Genomic DNA, 26,928 nt, shown 5'->3' on the forward strand with positions numbered 1-26,928 from the left:
TTTAAATGTTACAATGACAGGAGAGTCACGCAAAGCTGTAGACGCATGATTTGCATATCAATTCAGATAACGTACAGAATTTGGGAGAAATGAAGGCCTCACTTGAATGACTCTCGGGCTAGAAACCAGAGAAAAAGAGGCTGACAGATACGACCATTAAGTCTTCCATGTAGCAAATGGTACCATAAACATCAGTGAAAAGAAGCTGAAAAATTATAAAGTGGGAAAAGTACTTGTAATGTATGAGAGAAAAACAGACCTACTAGCCTTAGTATATGAAGAATTCTTAAAAATAAATAAGACATGGGTCCCAGTAGAAATATGGGCAAAGATGGAAAGTTCACAAAGTAAGTGGCACATGGCCACTAAATGGAAAGCAGGACAAAGACCAGAAAGGCAAGGATCAAAAAAGAAATTCTGGGGTGCCTGAGTGGCTCAGTCGGTTAAGCGTCTGACTTTGGCTCAGGTCGTGATCTTGCAGTTTGTGGGTTTGAGCCCTGAGTCGGGCTCTGTGCTGACAGCTCAGAGCCTGGATTAAGCTCCAGATTCTGTGTCTCCTTCTCTCTCTCTCGCTCTCTATCCCTCCCCCACTCATATCTGATCAAGCCTGGGGATCATCTACCAACTTGCAGGAGATACAGAGGTCAGAGGAGCAAGTAAAAACATGACTCACAATTAGCAAAATCTCAGCACAAGCTCTACAAACAAACCAGCTTCTTGAAAATACAGTCCAAGGGGGAACAAAGGAAGGGAGACCCTCGATCAGAAAAAACAGAACTCATCAACCGGCCGGACATGTGGACCTTATTTGGATCCCAACTCAGACAAGCCGTAAAAAAACAGACAAAATAGAAACAAACGTTTATGAAATTGATAAAGCATGCAGAAATGTAACCAGAGACTAGAGATTTCATAATCTGTTTGAGGAGGAACCATCATAGTGTGGCTCTGCTTTTAAACATCTCTGGGAAGGCTGTACGGAAACTATTACAGGTGAATGGATACCTGGGACCTGCTTCCAGTCAGTGTGTGGGGAAGGGGCGGGCAGGCAGAGCAGGCTGGGGGCTGACCTCTGCTGGGCACGGAGGGCTGAGGATGTCCCTTGTACTGTTTCTTCTGCCGACTTCTGGGTGTGTGCATAATGTCCTGAGTTCAAAAACAGAGTAGGCTCTGCCCAGTATCGGTCAAAGAGAAGGAAGTAGGCTCTTGGGACCAACCTGCTAGAGGGCACAAAACCAGAATGTACCCTCTGACTCACCGATTCAACTTATAGAATGTTCTCTTATGAACACAAATGGGAAACCTTATAAAAATGTGTGAGAATGGTTATCCGGCAATTTTTGTGATAGCAAGTAGATAAATGAGTAAATGAATAAATGAATGAACTTACACAGGCAGTACAGAGGGACCGGACAAAGGCACTGTGGCATTATCCACCCAATGGGACATTGTGCAGACATTTAAGGACATGACCCAGGACACATTTACTGACGTGAAAAGACGGACGTGACGTTAACATCAAAGGACGCGTCTGTGGGAGTGTATGCTTATGGAGCAAAGGTTTTACAAGGATAGTCATAGAAATGCTAACATCAGTCATGGTATGGGAATGATGGGGTTCTGGGAGACTTTTATATTTGTATTTCATTTTATCTATAACATTAGTTTTCTTCTGTAGTAAGTATGAAATTGATGTATAATTTTAAATGTTTTAGAAAGAAATTTATAATTAAACCATATTTTAAAAGGAGGCAAGACATTTCAAATGATGCTACTCTGTTAACCATTTCCCTTGCTTTTGAATTTTCTGAAAGTTGTATAATCTGTTGGTTTAGAAGCCACTATAAACTTATTTTGTGAGACGATAAGAGGTATTTTTGTCCCCACACAAAATAGAAACAATGACAGTGATTAAGGGATACACTGACAATGTATCTAATGGGAATGCACATACATACAGGCCCAGCCTGCTTCCTCGGGATGTAAGGGAACCTCTGCCTGCCCCCACCGCCACCCTGACAGGCAAACAAAGACGAAGCAGTCTACAGGGATAGCCACATTTCATGCTCGTCACGGGGTGTCAAAACCAGCTTTAGTGGGATCTGTGCGGGTGTTGCCTATTAGCTAATGTGCTTCAGTACCTGCAGTGCTGACTTGACGGGGGGCAGCCAGCGGGGGCTGGCCAGGGGGTGGTGACCAGGCAGGGAGCCACCAGCGGGGTCTGGCCGGGCCGCCAGAGGGGGCTGGCGGGGGGGGGGGGGGGGGGAGGGGGGGCGTGGCCACGGTGGGGTGCAGGTGGCACCGGGAGCTCTTCCAGCAGGCCGAGCGGCCGTGCCCCGGGCCCGTCAAGCCGCACATCCTGGCCCAGACTTCATTTTGCAAACATTAAAAAGACCTCCCCACACTTACCTACAGGCTTTAAAAACAACCTCTCCCAACAAAACGGGCACATCGTGCCCGAGCTGTCCCGACGACGGCCTGTGCCTTCCAGGATGGAGTACCCTGTTACCTTCACGAGGACGTGTTCCTGCAGGGATCGGGACGCGGCCCCCACGCAGCACACGGTGAGCCGTGAAGGGAAGCCCGCGTCCGGCAGGCCGACAGCGGCCACCTGGGTGAGTGGTTTCTGGGCTCCTGTCTTCGCTGCCCACCTTGTACGATGAACACGCATTACTTCTGTAGTCATGCAGCGGCCAATAAGAAGCAAAGCCCTACTTGGACACTTCACAAGCTGCAGGGCCCCAAACGAGGGGACCGGGCAGGGGCAGGGGCCCGCTCAGAGCCGAGGGGGAGGCCAGAGGCCAGGTTGGAGTGCGGTGGCCGGTCGGGGGAGGCTGGGCTAGGGCGGGTCCGGGGATGGGGACCAAGATGGCTCTGGAAGCCTGGGGCCCCACAGCGTTCTACTCTGGGACGTGAATGGGGAGGATGCACTGAAACCACCCCTCCCAAGCGCCCTGCCGACAGGCTTTTCCGCGGTGAGCACTCCCTCCGCCGTCTCAGGTCTACAGGGACTCGTGACAAAACTGCGGGTCGGCATCACCCCGGCCTCTGTCGTTCGCACTGCCACTCTGCGCTCTCGTGCCCTTCTGCTTTTCCAGAGGAGGGGGCCTCTCTGGGGTCGGAGGGCTGTGCGGTGGGGCACAAGGAAGGACACCGTGAGGTCACCACGGCCGTCTGTGCACGCCCGTGCTTCATGTTCCCGCCACCCCCCACAGAGGGACGGGGAGGACGAGGCTCCAGGACGCTGCTGACTGGCTCATGAGGCCAGACGCCATGGGGGACGGGGAACCTGCACCCAGTGTGTCTGGCTCTGAACGGAGCGGCTTTCCACCAGGCAGGAGGATGCCCGGGGCTTAGCGTCCACAGGAAAAGCTTTCGGTTCACGTCAAGAGCTGGGGTGATGTGTGGGCGACGGGTAATTGCCAAAACAACGAGTAACTAAGTGGCCACCTCCTGTCCCCGTGAATCTGGGGGAAGGTCAAGCTCACCCACCAGAAAGGTGAACAAAGAACTCCAGAACTCCCACTGTTTCCCTGGGAGCTCAGACGCGTCTCACTCTGAAGAGAGGAGTGCGAGAAAGGTCCTCAGAAGCACGTATTCTAAGGCCACGAATCTCAGCCTCACGGCTCTCAGCCCTGGCTGGCTGGTGAGGACTGCGGTCTCGTCTCAGGCCAGGTACGTGGCCTGACCCAGGGCTGAATGACTGGTGACCTCCAAGCCGCCGGGGGCAGAACAGTCCCATCTCTTCCCCGTGACACAGCGGTGCGCCTGAGGTTCTGGGTAAGCCACGTCACCACGGGTACTGGCCTCGTCTCCTCCCAACGCCCAGTCTTCTGCCCTTCCGTGCAACACCAAGTCCCTCCACGACCACACACGGGACTGCGGACCGGCTCTTTCGAATGTCAGTGCTGGGGCGGGCACCGGCACAGAACACGGCCGGGGGGTGACTGATGAAAACGGAGGGTGCAGGGACGCCGTCCCGCTTGGGCTTTGGGAAGGCAAAGAGCCAGAGTCGTCCTATAACCCAGTAGTTTCGAGAGGACCTTGCCTACTAAGTACGAGGACGTGTCAGGAAGCCCTCAGACCCAGGGAAAATGACGCCAGTCTGCACACCCCGACGATGCATTGAAAACCCGAGAGAAATAAGAAATTTCACTTTAATATAAAGGAAGCCCTGTGCCTGACAACTTCGGTTGGGGAATTACATGGAACAGATTGGATACCAGCATTTAGTAAAATCCAGGTTAAGATTATAGAGTATTTTAAATATAAAAATAAGTCTTTTAGTTAAAAAAGAGCACAAGCAGCCCTGGACACACCCACAAAACAACTGGAAAGCCTGACGGAAGAGCCCGGACGAAGCTCCATGAGCCACTGGGCCCTCAAACCTCATAGGGAATCTGACACCGGATCTTTTTTTAACTTTGACATGATGCAAACGATACATCTGAAAGGAGGCTGTGGCAGGTAACAACGGTCGGAAGGCTCCTCTGAGGGGACGGGGTCCTCCTGGCTCTGGCGTGGTGGACACGGGGGTCACCCGAGCGAGAGGACAACGGGCTGCAGCGTGAACAGGTGGGCGCCCACGTCCGTCCAGGACACGACACTCGCCGGCACGTGGATGGCTGGAACCCAGACCGGAGCCTTCCCGCTTGCACCTTCTAATAGTTCTCCGTGTGGCTAAGATGTCCCTACGATGACACAAAAGTACACCGTGGGAAGTAATTTGCTGCGGTTGTCTGTCCACTGACACAAAGCACTGCGTTTAGAACGACAGGGCACACACTTGTACGAATGTTTTATTTCTGAGGTGAATCTACATTTACAGAGTATCCAGAACATATAATAAAACATATTTAGAGCACTTCCTACGGTGCCTGTTACATAGAATATTCGCAAATAAACATTTTTCTTCTTTCCTACATGCTATGAAGGAAAACAAAGAGACTGAAAATATAACTTATATATTCATAAAATAGAATTATTTTTTTATGTTTATTTATTTGAGAGAGAGCAATAGAGTGCGAGCAGGGGAGGGGCAGAGAGAGAGGGAGACAGAGGATTCACGGCAGGCTCCACACTGTCAGCAGCACAGAGCCCGACGCGGGGCTCGAGCTCCTATACTGTGAGATCATGACCTGAGCCGAAGTCAAGAGTTGGACGCTCAACTGACTGAGCCAAGCAGGCATCCCGTGAAATAGAATTTTTTCAAACGACGTTGACTAAATACTGAATAGGAACCCAACACAGAGAAGCTGTAGTGGTTCCTGTCAGGGGAAGTAACCCCAGTTGGTAACAGTCCAGGGCTTCTGCCCATCCCACCTGAGGCCTCCTCGCCTTTGCCCGCAGAAATAACTGGGAAGGACCAGATGGCTAGGGGCAGACAGGTGGCCCGACACTGTGCCACCGTGAAGTGAGAGGTCTTGTTCCAGAGTCTAGAAACCTTCGTCCCAGTTGGTCACCATCCCAGCAGAGAGTAGTGGGGATCCGTGGCCCAATGACAGCAGCTGGCAGGGGAGCCCTGCTCTCCAAGACCACATCACGATGCCAGTGGCTCCCTGGGCTTGTGGAGGCCAGGAAGGGTGGGCTGGGCCGGGCAGTGGAGGGGACAAAGCGGTCTGGTCCACGATGGTGTCCATCTCCTCGAAGGTAGGTATTGCCCTGAGCCACAGGGACCCAACACGAAAGACCTGGGACTGGCACACGGCAGGGGAAGCGGCACCCAGGCTTGTGAGCATGTTTCACAAGGATGGATCATCCCGGCAGATTGGAATAAGATGCTCTGGAGATCTCAGATTCTACCCAAGGAGCAGTCAGCAAAGGCTTTACACAGGACAGGTATTTTAGTGGACCAAGAAGGCAGAACACAATCTTACAAGGTGAAAGGGCTCACTGGCAGTGAGAACAGATAAGAATATTCCAGAACCAGGAGTGCCTGGGTGGCACAGTTGGTTAAGCATCTGACTTCAGCTCAGATCATGATCTTGCAGTCCATGAGTTCAAGCCCTCGTGAGGCTCTGTGCTGACAGCTCAGAGCCTGGAGCCTGCTTCGGATTCTGTGTCTCCCTCTTTCTCTGCCCTTCCCCCGCTCGTGCTCGCTCTCCCTCTCTCTCTCTCTCTCTCAAAACTAAACTTTAAAAAAAAAATTAAAAATAAAAAAAATAAAAAAGAATGTCCCAGAACCAGGGAAGTCATCTGTGATGACTGAAGCTAGGGTTCACAGCACACACAGGCAGGGACAGGGGATCTATCTGGAATGCCATGCTGTGCCCAGATTGTGAAATTTATAGGTGTTGAATTTATTCAACAGGCCTCTGTTTCCCAAAATAGCCTCTGCACTGCATGTGTAACAAGCATCCCTTTATAAAAGGACATTTAAACAAGAGTCTTTACTGTGGTTCTTGGGCTCTTTAATCACCTACTACCCATCAACTCTCCAAAAGGTGGGGAAAGGACATAGCACTTCCCCAACTTCTCTGGCCAGGAAGCTCTTGTCCTGAGTCCCTCAGCAGCAGGAGCCTGGGCGAGGAAGCACTGCCCCAGGCACAGGAAGTGGCAGAGATGGGGTCACACAGAGCTTGGGAAGCTCACTCTGAGATGCTCTGGGAGAGGGAGTGCAGTGGACAGGGCCAGGAGGCAAGACTCCAGGGAAGATGGGGCCTCTCTTGAGGGAGGGACATCCTGGGGGGAGGGGACTAGATCAGGCTCTTTAATTCATCATCATCATCATCATCATCATATCATCATTACTGCTGCCAATAGCACCACCACCATGTAGCCCAAATACCAAATTTTTTTTTAAAAAATGTTTTGCTGAGAGGTCTCCATCCAGCCCCCAGCCGCCCCCTTTCCACTGGATGGGGTTATCTGAAGATGTGTTGGAGGCAGAATGGACAAGACTCGGGACAATGAGACAGACGGAGCCATGTCAATATGAAGGCCGAGTCCAGAATCTTAAAATTTTTTTTAACGTTTATTTATTTTTGAGACAGAGAGAGACAGAGCATGAATGGGGGAGGGGCAGAGAGAGAGGGAGACACAGAATCGGAAGCACGCTCCAGGCTCTGAGCCATCAGCCCAGAGCCCGACGCGGGGCTCGAACTCATGGACTGCGACATCGTGACCTGAGCTGAAGTCGGATGCCCAACCTGACTGAGCCACCCAGGCGCCCAACCAAGTCCAGAATCTTAAACACAGAAACTGCTCCTTTAAGCCTTTCGCCAATGCTCGGAGTTCCTGCGTCGTTCCATTCCCTCTCCTCAATTCGTTCCACTTGGTCAATGTCCCTCTTGGAGCATAGAGCCACAGGTACACCCAAAAAGGAGCCTGTCCTATCACCAATCTAGAAGCAAGGTCCTAGTCCTCTGACTCTGCAACACCCTGTGGCTGACAGGGGAGATCTGGGCGCTGAGTCTCCAACATGACAGGCAGGAAGAGGGTGTTATGCCTTACCTGTGAGTCTCATGCTGACTGACCACACCTTATGGCCTGACTGGGCTTAAAAAGTAATCTTATAAGAAACGGGGAATATACCACTTTTGATAAAATACAACTCCAATGTATTTCCACCAAGAGAGAGATGTTTTAGAAGAGAGCTTTTATTCGTTTCTAATATTGGGAGGGCCTCAGACCCAAAGATGTCCAGACTTGAACACAGCAGAATAACACTGTCAAAACTCAAATCCTCCTGAAGGCAGAGAGGGAGAGGGACCCTTCAGAAAGTTAACAGCTGACTTCTCATCAGAAATACAGAAGTCAGAAGGCAGTGACAGTGTGTATTCAAAGTGCTAAAAGACCGTCAATCAAGAATTCTATATCCAGCCAAACTATCCTCCAGAAATGAATGGGCTATGTAAATATCTCTGGATAAACAGAGAAAGTCTGTTGCAGCTAGACCTACCCTACAAGAAATACTGAAGGGCATCCTTCAGGTTGAATTTAAAGGATATTGGACAGTAAGTCAAATCCAGACTTTAGGAAGCCTAAATCGTTTCTTAAAGTGCTAACTTGCCTTTTAATGCACTTCATCGTCTCCTCAGAGTGTGGAACAGATTTTACTCTTTAAGAAGTTCTTGTTCTGTCCTTCTAGTCATCCAAAGGCTTGCTGCTTCTCACATCCAGAAGAAATAATACGGGTGTGATTGTGATTTGTTTCCTAATTATTACTGCTAAGAGTTTCTCTCTCTCTCCCTCCACCCAAGCTCCCTTAACAGTGTACCCACCACCTTGGGCCTCATGTTCCAGAGGAACTCCCCCAGCCCATCCTGGCTGTACCTCTCCATGGGGTAAGGAATCCACGGGGCCAACGGGATGTTCCCACCCCTGCTCTGCTTCCAGAGCCTATTTCCTGGGCCTGCATCTGCCTTTTCTGCAGGTACATTCTGCTGAGGACAGACCACAGCACTATCACACTACAGCACCCTTGTTTGCTGGAGAGGGGTATGGTGAAGTGGGAGGGGATGAGGGTGGAACCTGGACGTGCCCTTCCAGTGTGCCCCGGGCCCTGTGTCATGCAGGACAGAGCCTGCACTGAGCAGCAGGGAGGGGCACGCCCAGGAGTGAGCTCTCCCTCATCCCACCAGGTCCCAGCACGAACTGCTGAGAAATTCAGGAATGCTGTATTTGAACTTTCCACCTCCTTATGAAGTTAAAGTGCCAGTATGAGTCTGAGTCGTAGAGGACAGCAGGGCCCACGTGAAGTCAAAGAAGCCCCGATTCCTGAAATCACGTTCTGCCTCTGCTCCAGCTTTTCCAGAGCTCTCAGGCACTGGAACGCGCCCCGGCCTACCCAGTGAAGACCCTTGCAGGGGGCGGGAGTGGGCAATAGGAACAGAGCTCAGCACTCAGCAGTACTCAGTAGTACTCAGCAGTACTCAGCAACAGCTTCTAATGATCAACTCAGAACAGTAATGGGCAAACGGTTCATAATCCTCCCCACCGATTGTCTGTGACAGGATCAAGTTTGGGAAGCAGGGCACTTAGACCAGGGGGAAAGGACATGTGGGCAGAACTGAAGTTGGGGTGGCGTCCCACAACCTCCTCCCCCTTCCGAGGCTGAGTCAGGGGCTCCTGCTGGGGAAAAGAAGACGGAGACTGAACAGGCAGAGGCTGCTCCACCTGCCCGAGCAAGGAGACTCGCGGTGCTCACGTCCATGGGGAACGGGGCTGAGGGGAACACAGAGGAACGTTGCTGCTCGAGACAGACCATATTTTACAAATAGGGAATATGGAGGGGGGCGCCTGGGTGGCTTGGGTGGCTAGGTGTCCGACTTCAGCTCAGGTCATGATCTCACTGTTTCTGAGTTCAAGCCCCTGTCGGGCTCTGGACTGACAGCTCGGAGCCTGGAGCTGCTTTTGATTCTGTGTCTCCCTCTCTCTCTGCCCCTCCCCCGCTCACACTCTGTCTCTCTCGCTCTCAAAAATAATAAAATAAACATTAAAAAAAATAGGGAATGTGGAGGAAGGTACATTCTAGGAAAAGCCTTGAGTTTAAAGCTAAAAACAAAACTGTACACACAGCTTTCATGGACTTCAAAAGCAGGCACCAAGGACAGACTCTCCAAAATCGGGCTATCATCATAAAATTGTTTTCTCTCAAGCTCACAGGCATGGGCTCTAGGGAAGGGGCATCTGGCACCTCGAGGGGATGCTGCGATCTCAAGCAGGCTGCCTTGTGAGGAGTCTGAGGACTTTAAAGAATCCACTTACCTGCTGCTGCTGCTGCTGTTGCTGTCTCTTAAAATTTTTGTTTCCATTTCACCTTTTGATCCCTTTCACCCATTTCTCCAACTCCCTACCCTGGGCATCCACCAGCCTGTTCTCAGTATGTATTAGCTGCTTTTGTTTTTAAATAAAAGATCCGACGCGGTAGTGGGACTGCACGGTATGTCTCTTTCTGACTTACCCCACTCAGCGTAACACCCCCGAGGTTTATCCACGTTGTTGCAAATGGCAGAAGTTCATTCTTTTTTATGGCTGGGTAACATTCCATGGAGTGTGTCTATAGTTTCTCTATCCATTCATCTATCCTGTTTGAGTGTTCATCTTCTATCCAACAAGTGCGATGAATATCAGTTTTAGCACTTTATCTGTGACTTCTCTTGGATCTCCTATGTGGGTAATTGTATCATCTGAAATAAAAACTTATCTTTTCCTTTCCAACTGTTACACCATTGCTTCTTTTCTCCCATCTCACGGTGTCCAAAATGGAAGCATTACCCCTCCCTGGGTAGTCAGGGAGCGAGCGACAGCAGCAAACTTGTGTTTCCCTCTTCATCAACGGAAATGCTTCCACCCAGTGTGACGAACCCTAAACCTTCCCAGGATAAACACTTCTAGTTCTGGTTTGCTGAGTTCTTCCCATCAGTGGGATCTGGAGCCTGCATTTATTTAGATTTGGATGATCGTTGGTTTCTCTCCTCTGATCAATGCAGGTTTTCTAATGTTAACTCATGCTTCTGTTACTTCAAGTAGGACTTTTTTACCCTAAGAAGCCATCTGCGATGGTAGCTTTCTGCTAACTTTCCCAATTTGTTTCACTGTTACTGGTCTGTTTACATTGTCTCTTCTGCCATCCCCGCTGCGCTGGCCATCCTAGCCTCGTGCTTAGTACAGCCAGCCCACATGTCCACAAAGGACCTGTCCTCTGAGCGTGTCAAAAACACTATTCCAAAGTCTCCTGGTGTCTGTTTTCACCAACGAGAGGTCTGTGGCCAAAGCATGACCCCTCCCTGCCTCCTAACAGCTCCATGAGAGATGTGCTGACAGGTCATGCGCAAGGCCTACCCACCATGATTTCAGGAACACAAGAAAGGTATAGACACAAACAGACCCACCGTCACGAAGCACCACATGGCTTGGGAGACAGGGCATGACAGACACAACTTGAACACCCTGTACATCCTGAGCCCTCACTCCCTAAGGAGAAACGAACTCGTCATCCTGAACCTGAAGTTTCTCATTCTCAGGAATGTCTTCTTTCAGTTAATATCAATGTTTTACAAGTTTAAAATTGTATCTAAATGGCATCATTCTACACACATCCTTCTGTAGTTTCCTTAAGTTCATCCATTTTTACTGTGATACTTTGTCAAATTCATATACCCAAACTCACCTACCCACTGTCCCACAGGACAGTCGGGTTTCTGGCTGTTTGCTTGGCAAACAATGCAACTACAATTACCTTGTGTGCATTCCTCCCAGGGAAGAATCTTCTGGGTCACAGGGAATGCCCACCACCCTCCCTAGCAGGGATCTGCTCTCCCTTTCACTGTGTCAACGTGCACGGCCTCGAATGAGGTGGGCAGAGCCTTTCACCCCACACCCCGCCCTCACTTCTGTCGTCGGCTTCTAATGAGTGACTCGGAACAACTTTCCTGATCAGTCTCCTACCGATCATCTCGACAGGGATCAAGTTTGGGAAACCTTCCCATCTAAGCCAGGGGAAAGGGTAAGGAGGTAGGACCGAAGTCAGGTGAGGAGGACTAGCGGAATGGACGTCCCATTCCCTTCACACTTCTGAGGTTTGCTATTATCGTTGTTATTATCTGCCAATTTGATGCTTAAATTTGATACCCTTAATTACTAGCAAGGCTTAACATCTGTTTATGTTTACTGGCTAATTGGGTTTCCTCTTCTCTCAATTGCCAATTCATACACTTTGTCCATTTATCTGCGACTCTCTGTTTGGTATGTCACAAATGTCTTCCCTGCTTTATGGGATCTTCTTCAACAGTGTGGAGGGATTTTGGCATGCGACGTAGCTTATGTTCATAGCCAAATATACCAATCCTTCCCCTGTGAGTTTGTTAGATTGTACAATTCTGTGTGGACATTTAGGGTCTTTAACCTTCCCCCCCACCTCCCAGGATTGATTTCTGTGAGGCAGAGATCTGCTCTTACCTTTCCTCATGTAGATGGCCACGTATGTTAGCACAGTTGAGAGACCTTGTCCTTCCCGCCTGACTTGCCGTTGAGTCTCTACACTGTTGGCAGTTGCCGTATATGCAAGTTTAACGCTCTCCCTTTTATCTCACTGGTCTATTTCTCTATCCCTGGGCCAGCACCGTCTTAACCCTTCTCACTCTGTAATGGATCTTGACATCTGACAGGTGACCTTCGTCACCTTGTTCTTTTGCTTCAAGACTGTCTGGCTACACATGTCTTTCCTTTAATTCTGGAAAATTCTCAGCTACTATCTTTCCAAAAGCCATGAATCTTTTCAAGTCGGGTCATTTCATTATTTTTTCCTCCTCTTCTCTAAACTCCTTCCTTCTGGATTTCCTGATGGGGTTTCCATTCTTTCCTCAGACTCTGCATCACACCTTCTATACTTTCTGTCTCTTTATAAGCTCGTGAGGTGCTTTGGATGACCTCTCCAGACAAAGCTAGTTCACGGATTCTGTCTTTAACTACATCTAACTTCAGTGGCCAAGTCACTCACTTTTAGGTTAGTTTTTTCAACCTTCCAATTCTCGTTTCACACTCTACTCATCTTTGATTATGGCTCTATTTCCTCTTTAATCATTTTTAAGTTTAAAACAATCAGTCTTACGGCAAATTTCAAGTTCTTTTCTATTTCGGAGTCTTGGGGGTTTGTATTCTCGTTATAATTCCTGATGTGTCCCCAACGCCCCCCTCACCCCAGCCATAGATCTATGGGTGTCATTTGTATTGTTCTGACAACTGTTCAGGCATCCTCAGTGCCGACTGTCTGACCTCTGCAGCCTGTGTGCTCTGGATGGTGGAGGTGTGCCCGCAGGACGATTCTGCATTTGCCACCATCCAGGGCCTTAATGGACTTCGAGAGTCTGTATCTATTTCTATGTTCATGCTTTGCTTTTGGTTCTTGTACCACTGAGAAAGAGAACCAGCCTGGGGCCCAGACACCCGCGTATGGCCTGGTGTTTTAATTTCTAGTCCCCTTAAGGGACAAGTAGATCTTCCAGGCTCAGAACTTTAGGCAAGGGTCCAGGTTCTAGCTCCCACACCTCCACTGGCCAAAGTCACATCTATCTGCCTCTGGACATCAGAATTCTAGTCCCCCAGCCTCCCCACCCCCCGGTCCCCCCGGCCTACTCTAGGACCAAACTCAACAAAGGTGGGGACTTAGTAACTGCCACCAGGGATGTGTCTGTATCTATTGTTCTGCTTTTGTTTTCTCTCTCTTCACTTATTACACATTAACTATGCATTTCATGCTTTTATCTGTACCAGAAGGTGGATGCATTTGCATCAGCGCACCTAACGTGCCCCTAGCAAGTCTAAATTACATCTTTCTTAAAGTGTTTTCAATCCATTCACCATCTCCTCACAGTTTAACTTATTTTATTTGCAAGAAAGAAATGTGTGTTTGGTTTTTCTAGGTATCTGAAGGCTCTGATCTCAATAACATAGTTAAAAAAAACCACACAATGTTCCTGGTTGCTGTATTCTAGAGAAAACATTTACTGTCAGAAGCTAAATCTGAAGATTTGGTAAGAAGTCTATCCAAACTCATCTGTTCTGGGATTCACACTTGGCTGTACTGACACAGCCAAACCCTCTTCTCAGCCAGCGTGTTCATCCAGTTTGAATAATTCAGCGCCGTGTCTGAGCCCAGACGCTCTCCTGGCATCTGGGAGTGATGTCCACAAGGACACCCCTCTCTCTCTCTCTCACTCACTCACTCACTGCAGCACCTCTCAGCAGGTGAGAGCTGATCTCTGCGGCCATGTGCGGGGTTGGGGGGCTGGGGAGGCTGGCACGCGGGCTGTAAACACACACAAAGAGCAGCCGAGAGGAGCGGGCGGAGGGACGGGCTGCGGTGACCGCTGGAGCCCGCCTGCCCGCCCACCATGGTGGACCCCGTTCTCCTCAAGCATGAATGCACGAGGTTCAACAAACTCTGGCATCCTTGGCCAAGCTGGGGAAATGCACAAGCATGATTTGATTCTCACGGGATAATCGATGAAATTTCCCTTGAACCCACCTGATTGTGTTTTCCTCTCTCAGGACGTAAGAATGAAGGACTGACCAGAAGCAGCTAGTGCTGAAATGGGGCACAAAAAGCAAACAGCTGCTCATCGATCTTCCTCCGGCTGCGTCAGAACACCACGTTTTCATCCCGGCCTCGTCCCCGCTAGACGCCTGGACCGCTAAGCCCGGCCGCGGCCATCCTCCTGCTGCGACGCAGGCCAGGAGAAAGGCAGGCTCTCTGCACCCTGGGCCCTGGGTTGGTTCCTGTCTCAGCCCAGTATTTAGAGATGCCACAGATGGAGGAAGCACTTACCAATCAGACAGGTGGGTAAATAACACAAAACAAATATTTTAAAGGTCACGCATTTGGAGATAAAAAGTACAAAGAAAACAAGAATATCCACTCAGAATCAGAGTAACCATACTTGGGCTGCTGCAGCCGGGAGGCTGGACAACAGGCTGGACCACACACCCCACGCCCCGCCCGCCTCTCCTTCTCCCGCCCCTCCCCTGCACTGTCAGTCAAGGGACTTCAGTGTCAGCCTGGGAACAGCACAGAGGCTTATTAGGTCTACTCCCCTTAGTACCTGCCCTCATCACTAATGAACAGGCTGTTATCTAAAATCAACTTGTTGGGGTGTGTGTGTTGGGGGGGGATCCATAAAACCAAAACATCGTGGTTTGCACATCAGCTTTTATGTGGCAATTCAGCACCAGTTTAGGTAATAAAACCCAGCTCACCCCAGATAACAGAACAAACACCACCAGTGATGAGCAATATTAAAGGGCCTGACTCTTTTGATTTAATGCCCGGGCTCACCACATCGCCCAGGCAGCTCCGGGCTGGGGCAGGCTCTGCCCGTGCTACAAAACGCCACGCTTGCTGAACCACACCCTGAGGCCTGAGGGTGGGCAACAGAGACCCAGAGGCCCGTGTTTCAAACTGCAATCTTTTTTTTTTTTTTGTCGTCCAAGAGGACTGGTCTACTCTTCAGGCAATTAAGTAGGATACAGTTCAGAAACGAATGCAGGTATTTCACGCAGGGAATTTAATATGGCTTCAACCGCTCACGGAAGAGCAGAGAGGCCCTGCAGGGGAGGTCAAGGCAAGCCCACGCCCACACGCAGACAGCCGCAGGCTCCGGCACGGAACACAAGCGGAAGCAAAATGACCACAGAGCCCAGAAGCCCGTGCCACCTGGCAGGAGCTGGGGGCAGGCGGGCTAACTCTGCAGAAGCTGGCATCTTAGAGGGAGGGGCTGAGAGGCTGCCTTGGGGGTGAGGTGGGGGGAGAGAGGTGCCCTGGCTTCCACCCCACCCTCCCTCACACTCCGGGGTCCAGGGTCAGAAACCAGAAGCCAAGGAGTCTGGAAGCACAGGCTCCACAACACAGAGCAGTGCAAAGGTGGGGCACAGAGCTGAGAAAAACCGGGTAGGCGACCATCATGCAGACCCAACACAATCTGAAGGCGGCCCTGCCCCTGCAGGGCTCGTGCACTGGGGAGCTAGGGTGACGGGGACCAGATGCCACTTGGAAAACCGGTGCCAGGACACAGCACCGCAACGAACGAGGGAGATCCGCTTCTCCCACAATTTCCTGCCTTATGGTGCCCCCACCCCCACACCACGTACCTTCATTTGACCGCCCTACAGACCTTTCGCGGCCCTGTTGGGTTTCATCGAACGGATTAGCATTTGCAAAGGATGGCACGGTTTCCACGGTCCACTCGGCCACCGTGGGCCCTGCACCCAGCGGGCTAAGCTGACCCGAGAAAGGAGGCGTCGTGGCCAGGCTGTGGCCCAGTCCTGGAACTGCCCACGAAGGAGAGGTCATCAGCGATGGTGGCCACTGGCACTGCCTCCAGGTTCGCAGCCCTGGACGGGGCTGCAGAGAGGGGGCACCCCGGCCTGGGGAAGGGTGGACTCCCCAAAGGACGGAACGCCACGTCCCACCACAAGGACAGGGGCCGCCTTCACTGCAGCCGTCGGTCACCCGAGCAGGACGAAGCAGGGCTAAGAGAGGGTGCCGCCAAGGAACAGCACGCACGACAGCAGAGACCCCGCGGCAAGGCCCAAATGGCGGTCGCTGCAAGGGGAGCCAGAACAGACCGCACAGGGAGGAGACCAGGCGCCAGCCTGGGCGACAAGGCGGATGGAGAAGGGCAACCGAGAAGTCCCCGCATACGCGAGAAGCCAAGACCCTGCATTCACGAGAAACGATGCGCGCTAAAAACGAAGAAGAGCTCAGGAGCAGAATGACAGCAGAAACCCAGGCTCCGAGCTGCGACAGCCGCCTGAGGACTCAGGGCAGGACCGGCCGATCGGGTGAGGTCCCGCCGAGTCAGAACCACACCAGGAAACGAGGCACAAAGGAGGTTATGGGGGGAGGCGGGGAGCACCAAAGAAGGGGAGTTTCCCTTTAGGGCCGCACAGACTCCCCGGTGCACCCTGTGCTTCTCTGTGACCCAAGGTCACCACCCTGGCTCCACTACGGGAACAGTGGTACAGAAGGGGCACACTTGTGTGCACGGGCACACGTCTGTGGATGGAGTCGTGTGTCTAATGAAGTCTTCTGCAAGTCGGACTTGCTGTCTGTTGGCGATTTCCTGGTAAGCACTGCTCCCTGGGATCTCACATTTCTAAAAATACTATTTGCTTTTTATTTAACACTGAACCTTTTGATGTTCCAGAATACAAAAATAGCGTCTTATTATTTTAAAAGCTTAGGAGAGAAACTAGCCGTATTATTAGAAAAAGAAGATATACGCAGCTATAGTCTGTTCAAATATCAAGAGGTGTGACTTTTCAAATTCACATTTCAATCTTTATTTACATAAGACTTTTAGAAACAGTGGGTGTAAATATTAAATCACCCAAGCCTGGGTAAAGTTTTATTGAGAATGACTACTGATAAAGGGAAACTGATTTTTTAAAGTCGGTTTCTGAAATTTAGATGAAAAGAATATCGAGCACTAACGAAAAAATGATGTATTTACATATCAATATAGGTTCTCTGCTCACAGATTCATTTCCTATGAAACATAACAGAGGCAAGCCTGGGGAGTTACAAAGGAAGGAAAAATCCTAATCAAATAGATACTGTTGTTCAAACAGAATATTAGCTAAAATGATCCAATCAGCTGTTTGAGCCAAATTTTTTTTCTTTAAGCCATTCATGCCAGAACACAACCTCTTAGAGCAGTAAGAATCCATACTACGTTCCAAGTATTTGCCCAACAGATGGGGGGATTTGAGAGATACATTCCATGGAAATGGGACGAGGACAAGGAAGGTCACCATCTAGTCACCAGCACTGACACAATTTACTCACAATGGGGCCGCGTCTCTCCAGGTAAACATCACGTATTTGTATCCAGCGCAGGTGCAGCTGTTGTACGAACCAACCTAAAGTACAGTAAGTTCCGACCGCTGGATCTCTGACTCCGCCCTTGTTCAAGGACTACACCAGGGAATGAAGCACAACGCGCAGGAATTCTCCTGACGAAAAGACCACAAAAAGTCGAAAAGCAGGGCGCCTGGATGGCTCAGGCGGTTGAGCGTCCAACTTCGGCTCAGGTCACAAACTCACAGTCGTGAGTTCGAGCCCTCCCCGCCCCAGTGGGCTCTATGCTGACAGCTCAGAGCCTAGAGCCTGCTTAGGATTCTGTGTCTCCCTCTCTCTCTCTGCCCCTCCCCTGCTCATGCTCTCTCTCTTTCTCTCAAAAAATAAACATTAAAAAAAAAAATCGAAAAGTACACCTTTACAAAGCAAGTCAAACACTAAGCTTGGTTTCTATTTCTCCAATGACTTCAGGTGACCAGAGGTTCACACGGGCGATAGCCGACACTTAGGTCTTCACTAAAAACAAAACCATTGCTTCTCACTGTAAAATACAGTAGCCTGCAATATATCCACTGAAAATCTTATAATTTATTGACTCAATCTTTTGCTTATCAGAAACAGAGCAATACATTTCTCTAAAAATCTGTAGGGGGAAATCTAAGAAATACTCACATACACACAGATACACACACACACACACACACTCTCTCTCTCTCTCTCTTTCTCTCTCTCCTGGTTTCTATGTGTCAATTAAATGTAATTCCATTTTATTGTGATATTACGATTCTAAATTTAAAATTAAAAAAAACCCCAAGAATTACAGAGGTTATCAAAAGACATATTAACTTGTTCTTAGAGTAAGTCCAAAATGAATAACAAAGGTATGATGCTAGTGTCCAACCTTACGATATCCTGCCCGATACAGGAGATGGGGAATGTGACTCTGGCTATGTTAGGCCTCCTTTACTTTGATTTAATGGTGGGAATACTACATTTCTCCCTCTGAAATCTGTGGTTTCTGTAAAGTTTACGGAAACACGAAAGAAAGCTTAAGCAGGGAAAAGAGAAAACAATGTCCATCCCTATTCGGATAATTAAATGAGGTCAGGGCTTTCCTCCAAGACGTCCTCAAATGATCTCTATCAAATGTATCCAGTGGCCTGTTCCCTTCCCTGAACTCTGTGTTAAGAAAAAATTTTGAGTGTATTTTCATTTCTGCTTCCAAGCTGAAGCTGGAAACAAATCAGTTTGCACCCCAGCAGAATGCCAAGAAAAGCTTAAATCAATCTGCACCTTTTTATTTACATCCCTCATTCCTTAGAAATGTAATTGCCGTTTTTATTAACTTTGTTTTATGGATCTAATATTTAAGAACAAGTCTGTCTTTTATGTCACAGCGAGAAGGTTAATGCACTTACAGATTCCCCCGCAATACATCTCGGGCAAGGCTGGGCCGAGTTCCTTCCACCGTTGTGAGGAATCTATTTAACAAATCACAGCCGCAGATGTATCAGAACAGTGATTATTTACACTTTTTATTAAAATATTTAAATGGGTCACAGCTGGATTGGTAGGAATGGAACCTACCCCCACGCGTGGCCACCGCTGGCCGCTGTCAGGGAGCCCCTCGCCGCTCCAGGACATGGGGGCGCTCACCTTCACCGGGGGGCAGCCTCGCTCCTGCCCAGCCGCCTCGAGTCTCCTGCACACCCGCTTCTGAAATACACCAAATGTCACTTCAGAGAGCCTCCTAGAGCACACGACGCTAACTGGATTTGCTTTCGGAAAATGTCAGCTGCAAATACAGACCCTGCGGAGCCCGGGCAAGTTTACAGGGCGTTCGGGGGGTGACTTTAAACGTCGTCTTTCAGGAACCCATTCCATCAGTTACATTTAACCTCATTACTTGTAGCACTGTTTGGTGTTTACTTAGCTTTATAGATTTAAAGTAGCCATCTGCAACAATTTTGGGCGAAATTCTTATAATAAACTATTGTGACTGGTTTACTGATATTGAAAATATACAAAACCTATCAATTTTGTTCCAGAAACTAGTTACGTGCTTCAACACATTTTGCCTGGTTTCAAGTTACAAACTTTCTTTATACGAGATGAATAATTCACAGGTGAGTAATTCTTTATGGTCTTGCTGACACTGAGGAGCAAATTAATCGTACTTATTTTCAAGTTGCACACATGCTCTGTAACTGATAAGCTTTGGGAAAGTCAGCACTTGGCTTCTGCTTCCCCAGGAACTGAAGAAGGCCAACCGCTAAAGCAATCCTCCGACACTAAAGGAAAAACGCATTCACTCTCAAGATCCCAAGACTGAGCCTTCTGAAGGGCCACCCTGTTTTCAGTGATGCCCAGCTGACAAGCGACAGGACCCCTGCGTGTGGCGGTGAAGCCCGACCTCGGCCCGGGGCAGGCATCCGGCCCAGCTGCTGGACCAGCTCCCACCCGCTCAGCGGCCCCGCGCTCACGCTGCTGCCCCCTCGGCCACCTGGCCTCTGGCAAACCATCACCAAGGTTCGTACCACGTTTGTATTGTCTGTGCTAATACCTGTCTGTACTTTCTAATTTGACTTTATTTTTTTACTCAGTGGATTTACTCAGGATAGAAACCTTCTATCATGGATTTAGAGTGCTAGTTTTACTGACCTCTAACATGCCTTACAGGCTAAATGGAAATTGGAGATTAAACTGGAAAATGTTGAACTCCAAGTCCCTTAACCCACTGAGAAGACTTTCTCGGGGTAAGTGCTCGACCTCCAGGTGGCCAAAGACAAGGCTGGCTACGAGCCATGACTTCCCTACGGCTCCCCTAACCAAACTACGAGTCTACACAAGACCACACTGTGGGACAATGTGAAGACAGAGAACGTGAACGACAGAAAACAGGGTGAGAGACAGAAAAGCCAGCAGGTGCCAGTGCGGGGCGCCTCATGCTCCCAGCTCACACATGCACCTGCCGACGTGAGCTCTGGTGAGCAGGGGCACAAAGAAGAAGCATAGGACACAGAATGGCACCAGCAAAGGGGTGAGAAAGTCCAGTACAAACACAAAAGAGCTACAAAGTGCCTGAGCAGAGAGCCTGGGTCAGGGAAGGGGCTGAAGGTGCACACATGTGGCAGAAGGGGACAGACACCATTTACAGGGGCATTGGCAAAACTCCGAGCTTCTGGGGAAGAAAACAGGAAAAAGGCAGGGAGAACCACCCTTTGGCAACTGAGTGTAAAGCTAAAAAGAAAGAGGGAGAGTGTAGGGTCTTATGAGCAAAAAGGAAATACGAGATTCAACCTGCCCATCCTCAACAAAACCAACCAGCCAGCCAACAGTGGCCATGGCACCTGCACTTGGGCCAAATTAACCGCAGAGGCTGCCGTCAGACTAGAAATCTTTTAAAAACACTCAATACCGTAAAGAGTTGCTCCTGAAAACCACGATGAGTCAAAAGAAAATTGGAATTTACACCCTAAAATCATAAACGTATTCAAACATTTGAGGACAGGAAAGACTACCCTGAATCAGAAATATAAAATTAAAAACAGAAAAGGACCAAAACAGGGAGAAAGTGACATGAGCAGATGCATCAGATAATGGAAGGAAAACAAAATTATCTCAGAAATGAAGAATGGGGGCGCCTGGGTGGCTCAGTAGGTTTAAGCGTCCAACTCCTGATCTCAGCTCAAATCATGATCTCACGGTTCGTGGGACCGAGCCCCATGTGAGGCTCTGCGCTGAAGCATGGACCCTGCTTGGAATTCTGTCTCTCCCTCTCTCTCTGCCCCACCCCTGCTCTCTTTCTCCCTCTCTCACTCTCAAATATCAAAACAAATATCAAAACAAATATCAAAAAATTAAAAACAAAGACAGAAATGAGGAATAAACTACAGAGCATCCAAGGAGAATAACTCCAAATGAAAAGTAACAAAGGCACCGAGGAAAGACAGGACACGAGGAGGACAGACGTGGCAGGGAGAGAACACGAAGCAGTGGCACCCGTGAGTCGGGCTTCCCGAAAGAGGAAAACGAAACAGAACCGCAAAGCCAGGATTTAACATGTAAGAACATTTCCAGCATAGAAAAGGCCTGAATCTTCAAACGAAAGTTCTCACAGGGTACCTGGGAAAAATGACCCAGGATAATCAACTCTGAGACGTGTCCTAATGAAGCTATGGGGTCTCAAAGGTAAGGACAAAGTCCTCGAGGCCCACGGGCCCAGATTAATGAAGACGCAAAGGAAGTTGACTGGCACGGGCCTTACCAGGGACTTGGACGACAGTACCCCCAATCGGCCCTTCTGAAGGTCAGCTTTATCTGATCTAGTGATGACTGGGGGCTCCAGCAAAGGATTTATGAGGCACATTCAAAAATACGTAAGTGCGTATATTACCCAAAATAAAGGTGTAGTTAAGCTGAAAGGCAGATGTGCAAAAATTACATAGTGACAAAGCAGAAATAATTCAACTGAAAAATGTGAGGTGAAGTTAGAGGTAAAGGGCAAACACTCTGATTAATGGACAGGTCAGTGCTGTGTAAGCAACAGGTGTATTAAAGAATACGAGAAAGAAACAGGAAAGTGAGACGATAAAGAGTTTAATCACACAGGCTACTAAGGACGTAAAAACAGGTTCAAATACCCCCCTATTAAAAGAAAACAGTTTTTAACTGGGCTCACAGAACAAGCCCCACCTGCATGCTGCGTACAAGACACACACCTAAAATAAAGTCATTCAGAAAAGCGAAAAATTAAAAGGATGGACGAAGGTAAATAAAACAAAAAGAAAGAAGGAGACCGAGTAGGATTCAAGTCCCAAAGCATTAAACACAGGAGGATGTACTTAATGTTAAACGCCACAGTCTGCAACAAAGACACAATGCTCATGAAATCTGTGCACCAAATAATACAACCACCACTTCTACGAAGCAGATACAACAGGATATGCAAGGAGACGCAGGTAGGAACGTACTCATAGTGGGAGATTCAGTACACCATCTCCGTACAAGACAGAGCAAGTGCACAAGAGTAAGTAAGGAGACAGATCTCAGCAACACCATCAACCAAGGCAGATATTGTGCATACGCAGTGAACCGCACACCCTGATAACCGAGAATATACATCTTCTCAAAAAACTATAGCACATTCACCACAAGTGATGGTGTATTTAGGTCACAAAGAAAACATCAACAATTTCCATAATGTAGAAACACTGCAGACAATACCTTCTGATCACAATGCAATGTAAGTATACATCATTAACAACAACAACAAAACAGAAAGGCACTTCCACTTGGATATTTAAAAATCCTATTATTGACTCTTAGGTGAAACTAAAAGAATAGAATTTTGAAAAAGTAATTACACAGAAAACACTACGTATCTGAACCTAGGGAATGCATTTAAAGCAGTAGTCAGAGAAAAATTCATTATATGAATATTTTTATCAATAAAAGTGAAAAAACAAAATTAATAAACCAACAAATCTCAGCTCATAAAAACTATAAAAATAACAACAGAGTAACCCAAAAGAAAATGCATGGAGAGAAACAATGGAGGGAAAAACTGATTAATGAGGTGGAGTTTTCAATTAAAACACTAGAGCTAAACAATAACTCTGAGTCTTGTTTGTGTGTGTGTGTGTGTGTGTGTGTGTGTGTGTGTGTGTGTGTGGCGGGGGGGGGGGTGGTAAGTGACAAAACAGACAATCCACCAGCTAAGTTGCTCAAGAAAAAAGGGGAGAAAGCACAAATACAGAGAATAAGAAATGACACAGGGAAAGTGACGAGGAAACAAATTTTAAAAATCCCAAGAGACGGCTTTGCAGACAGACGTCTGTGCAGACAGACATCTGTGCAAACAGACGTGAAAACGTAGCTGAGAAGGACAAGTTCCTAAGGACACTCGGATGACCAAGGCTGGCCCCACTGCAGCCGGAATGCGGGACAGATGACCGCAGGGAAGAAAAAGAGCCGCTTCCTGGGCAGGCAGGCACCCCACAAGAAGCAGCGGACAGACAGCTTCAGGGGTTCGAGCAGACCTTCATCGCCGGACGGTTCCAACGCTCCATGTAAACCGCCTAGAGCACTGACAAGGTCGGAAAAAGCTCCCAAGTTCTTTAATGAAGCAAATGTCACACTGACACACCCGGTAAAGAGCAATAAAGACAGACAATCACAGGCCAGTACCCCTCAGGAATATCAATGCAGAAATATTAAACAAAACATTAACAAACAGAATCTAACACCAGACCACACACCGTGACCAAGTAGGATTTTTTTCGAGAAATGAAAGTTGGGTTCAATATTAAGAAATCCAGTAGCCTTCACTCTATAGAGATGCTAAAAAAACCCTTTGCCAAAATTTAAAACCCATCTATAAAAATCACAGAAAATAGAAATTGAGTTTTATATATATATATATATATATATATATATATATATATGTTTTTTAGTCACTTATTTGTGTGTGTGTGTGTGTGTGTGTGTGTGTGAGAGAGAGAGAGAGAGAGAGAGAGAGAGAGAGAGAGAGAGAGAGAGAGAGAGAGAGACAGAATCTAAAGCAGGCTCCAGGCTCCGAGCTGTCAGCACAGAGCCCAACGCGGAGCTCGAACTCACAAACCATGAGATCATGACCTGAGAGTTATATTCTTAACATGATAAATATACATACACTATTCCTAATGCCAGTATCTTACTTAATGGGAAAAGGCTGGTGGCATTTCCACTAAAATGGAGGCAAGGATGCCCGGTCTCCATTTGTGCTCACCAGTGCCCTACCCTAGAGGTATTATGTTACCCTGTACAGTTACAAAAGATACACCAAGCAGAGGCATAAGAATGGGTAAGGAAGTAAAACGATCTCTATTTGCAGACGATAGCATAATGTATATCTGGAACCCCCCAGAGAATCAATGATAAAACTAACCCAAGCAATAAAACCATCCCTTGAATATTAGGATACAAAGTTAACCTACAAAAACTGCCTTCAAATATAATAAAGTATTAGAGAAAAATCCATTCTAAGTAATTACAACAAAGAGGGTCAAACGTTTTGGAGTAAGTTTAATAAGAATTGTACAGAGCCTATGCGAGGAAAACTCAAAACATTCTTGAAAGACACAAAAGTAGATATGAACAAATGAAAAGGCATCTTCTATTCTAGGTTAGGATGACTTAACATTTGAAAGATGACAGTATGACAGTTAATTGATAAATGCAATGTAATGCCAGTAAAAACACCAACAGATTATTGTATGGACTTACACAGTTGATACCAAAGGTCACATGGAAAAACAAACATGCAAGAATAGGCAGGAAAACCCTGAGGAACATACCAGACTCTATGGATTGGACTTAAAGCGGTAATCAGAGAAACATTCATTACATTAATATTTCTATCAATAAAAATGAAAAAATAAAATTAAGCCACTGGATAGTAAACCGTACCATGAAGACTCTATAATTAAACTGGGTTGTACTGATGATAGACAAATAGGCAAATGGGACTGAATAAAAAGTCCAGAAATAAGGGGCCCCTGGGGGGCTCAGTCGGTTAAGCTCCACCTTCGGCTCAGGTCACGATCTCGCGGCTCATGGGTTCAAGCCCTGCGTTGGACTCTGTGCTGACAGCTCAGATCCTGGAGCCTGCTTCGGATTCTGTGTCTCCCTCTCGCTCTGCCCCTCCCCCACGGATACCACTTGGCATCTGTCAGACCGGCAGAACTTCCAAGTGTGACCCAGACTCTGCCAGAAGGTTGTGGGAAACAGGCACCTATCTCCTGCGCTGCAAATTCTGCAGGAAACTTGGTGATACGGAAGGAGAGCTACAAACAGACTTTCTAACCCAGAAATTACACCTGTAGGAATCTACCCACCAGGCACAGCTACAACAATGTGAAAAAAAGGCTGCACACGGTTACTCACCATAGCACTGGTTGAACCGCAAGCTACTGGAAACTGCTAACTAAGCACAGAGCTAACTACGCAGGAGAGCTGCTGGGGGAGTGGGGCGTGCCCAAGCAGGGCAGCTCTTAGGCAACCATAAGAACCAGGGGAAGACCTCTGTGCCCTGGCTTGCAGTGATTTCCTGGATATACTGTGAAGTGACAAAGTGCAAAAGAAGATCTGCAATATGCTACCCTTGGGGTGCCTGGTGGCTCAGTCAGTTAAGCATCCAACTTTGGCTCAGGTCATGATCTTGCAGTCTGTGGTTTCGAGCCTCACATCGGGCTCTGTGCTGAGAGCTCAGAGCCTGGAGCCTGTTTTGGATTCTGTGTCTCCCTCTTGCTCTGCCCCGCCCCTGCTCATGCTCTGTCTCTCAAAAATAAGTCAATGTTGAGGGAGGGGAGGGTAGGTGATGAGTATTGAGGAGGGCACCTTTTGGGATGAGCACTGGGTGTTGTATGGAAACCAATTTGACAATAAATTTCATATATTGAAAAAAAAATAAGTCAATGTTAAAAAAATTACAAATCCATACATCCATACATACATACAGAAGCAATCTACCCTTCATGTAAGAAAGAAGGGGTATAAGAAAACACACCTGTCCGTACAAAAGAAATACAGGGAGGCTGTACCAGAAACTAAGGAGACTGGATGCCCACAGGGAGTGGATGGGAAAAGGTAAAAAGGAGGGATGGCAGGTGTAAGTGGGAGCAGACACTTCTCCACGCATATTCTCGGAAGCTCTAGTCTTAGAACCACAGGGACATTTCATGTACCTCAAAATACCAAATTTAAAACAACTAGGGGGGCGCCTGGGTGGCTCAGTCGGTTAAGCGTCTGACTTAGGCTCAGGTCATGATCTCGCGGTTTGTGAGTTCGAGCCCCGCGTTGGGCTCTGTGCTGACAGCTCGGAGACTGTAGCCTGCTTCGAATTCTGTGTCTCCCTCTCTCTCTGCCCCTCCCCTGCTCATACTCTCTGTCTCTCAAAATAAATAAATGTTAAAAAAAAATTAAAAAAAAATCAACCAGGACGTCAGAGAGAGAAGACCCAAATGAAACACAAATAGTAACAAATGAAACTATTTTACAAACAAATAACGTAGCCGCTACAGAACTATCCTCAGTAACTCTGGCAGATACTATTTAGGCTAGAAACTCTTAAGTCTAAGGGAAAAAAAAAAAACTGTAAGGAAACCATCAGCAAAACTAAAAGGCAACTGACAGATGGGAGAAGATATTTGCAAACGACATATCAGATATAGGGTTAGTATACAAAATCTAGAAAGAACTTATCAAACTCAACACCCAAAAAATAAATAATGCAGTGAAGAAATGGGCAAAAGACATGAATAGACACTTCTCCAAGGAAGACAGCCAGATGGCCAACCGACACATGAAAACATGCTCAACATCACGCATCATCAGGGAAACACAAATCAAAACCACAGTGAGATACCACCTCACACCTGTCAGAATGGCTAATGTTAACAACTCAGGCAACAACAGATGTTGGCGAGGACGCGGAAAAAGAGGACCTCTTTTTGCATTGTTGGTGGCAATGCAAGCTGGTGCAGCCACTCTGGAAAACAGTATGGAGGTTTCTCAAAAAACTAAAAATAGAACTACCCTACGACCCAGCAACTGCACTACTAGGTATTTATCCAAGGGATACAGGTGTG

General features: G+C 48.0%; 1 protein-coding gene across 2 annotated transcripts in view; it reads right to left on the bottom strand.

The window, feature by feature from the left end:
* Positions 1–26,928, bottom strand: part of CD2H10orf143 (chromosome D2 C10orf143 homolog) — a 66,586-nt gene that overhangs the window by 15,856 nt on the left and 23,802 nt on the right. Inside the window, exons 2-4 of one of the 2 annotated variants that reach the window (XM_045040857.1) lie at positions 18,887–19,015; positions 18,718–18,780; positions 4,140–4,691 (exon numbers count right to left, since the gene is read on the bottom strand). In XM_045040857.1, coding sequence (XP_044896792.1) covers positions 4,662–4,691; positions 18,718–18,780; positions 18,887–19,015 — 222 coding nt within the window. In that variant the 3' untranslated portion in view covers positions 4,140–4,661. Of the gene's footprint in view, positions 1–4,139; positions 4,692–18,717; positions 18,781–18,886; positions 19,016–26,928 lie in introns of those variants that run through there. The other variant, XM_045040856.1, reaches the window with a different exon arrangement.

The sequence above is a fragment of the Felis catus genome, chromosome D2 (assembly GCF_018350175.1).
Source record: "Felis catus isolate Fca126 chromosome D2, F.catus_Fca126_mat1.0, whole genome shotgun sequence".
Classification (NCBI taxonomy): Eukaryota; Metazoa; Chordata; class Mammalia; order Carnivora; family Felidae; genus Felis; species Felis catus.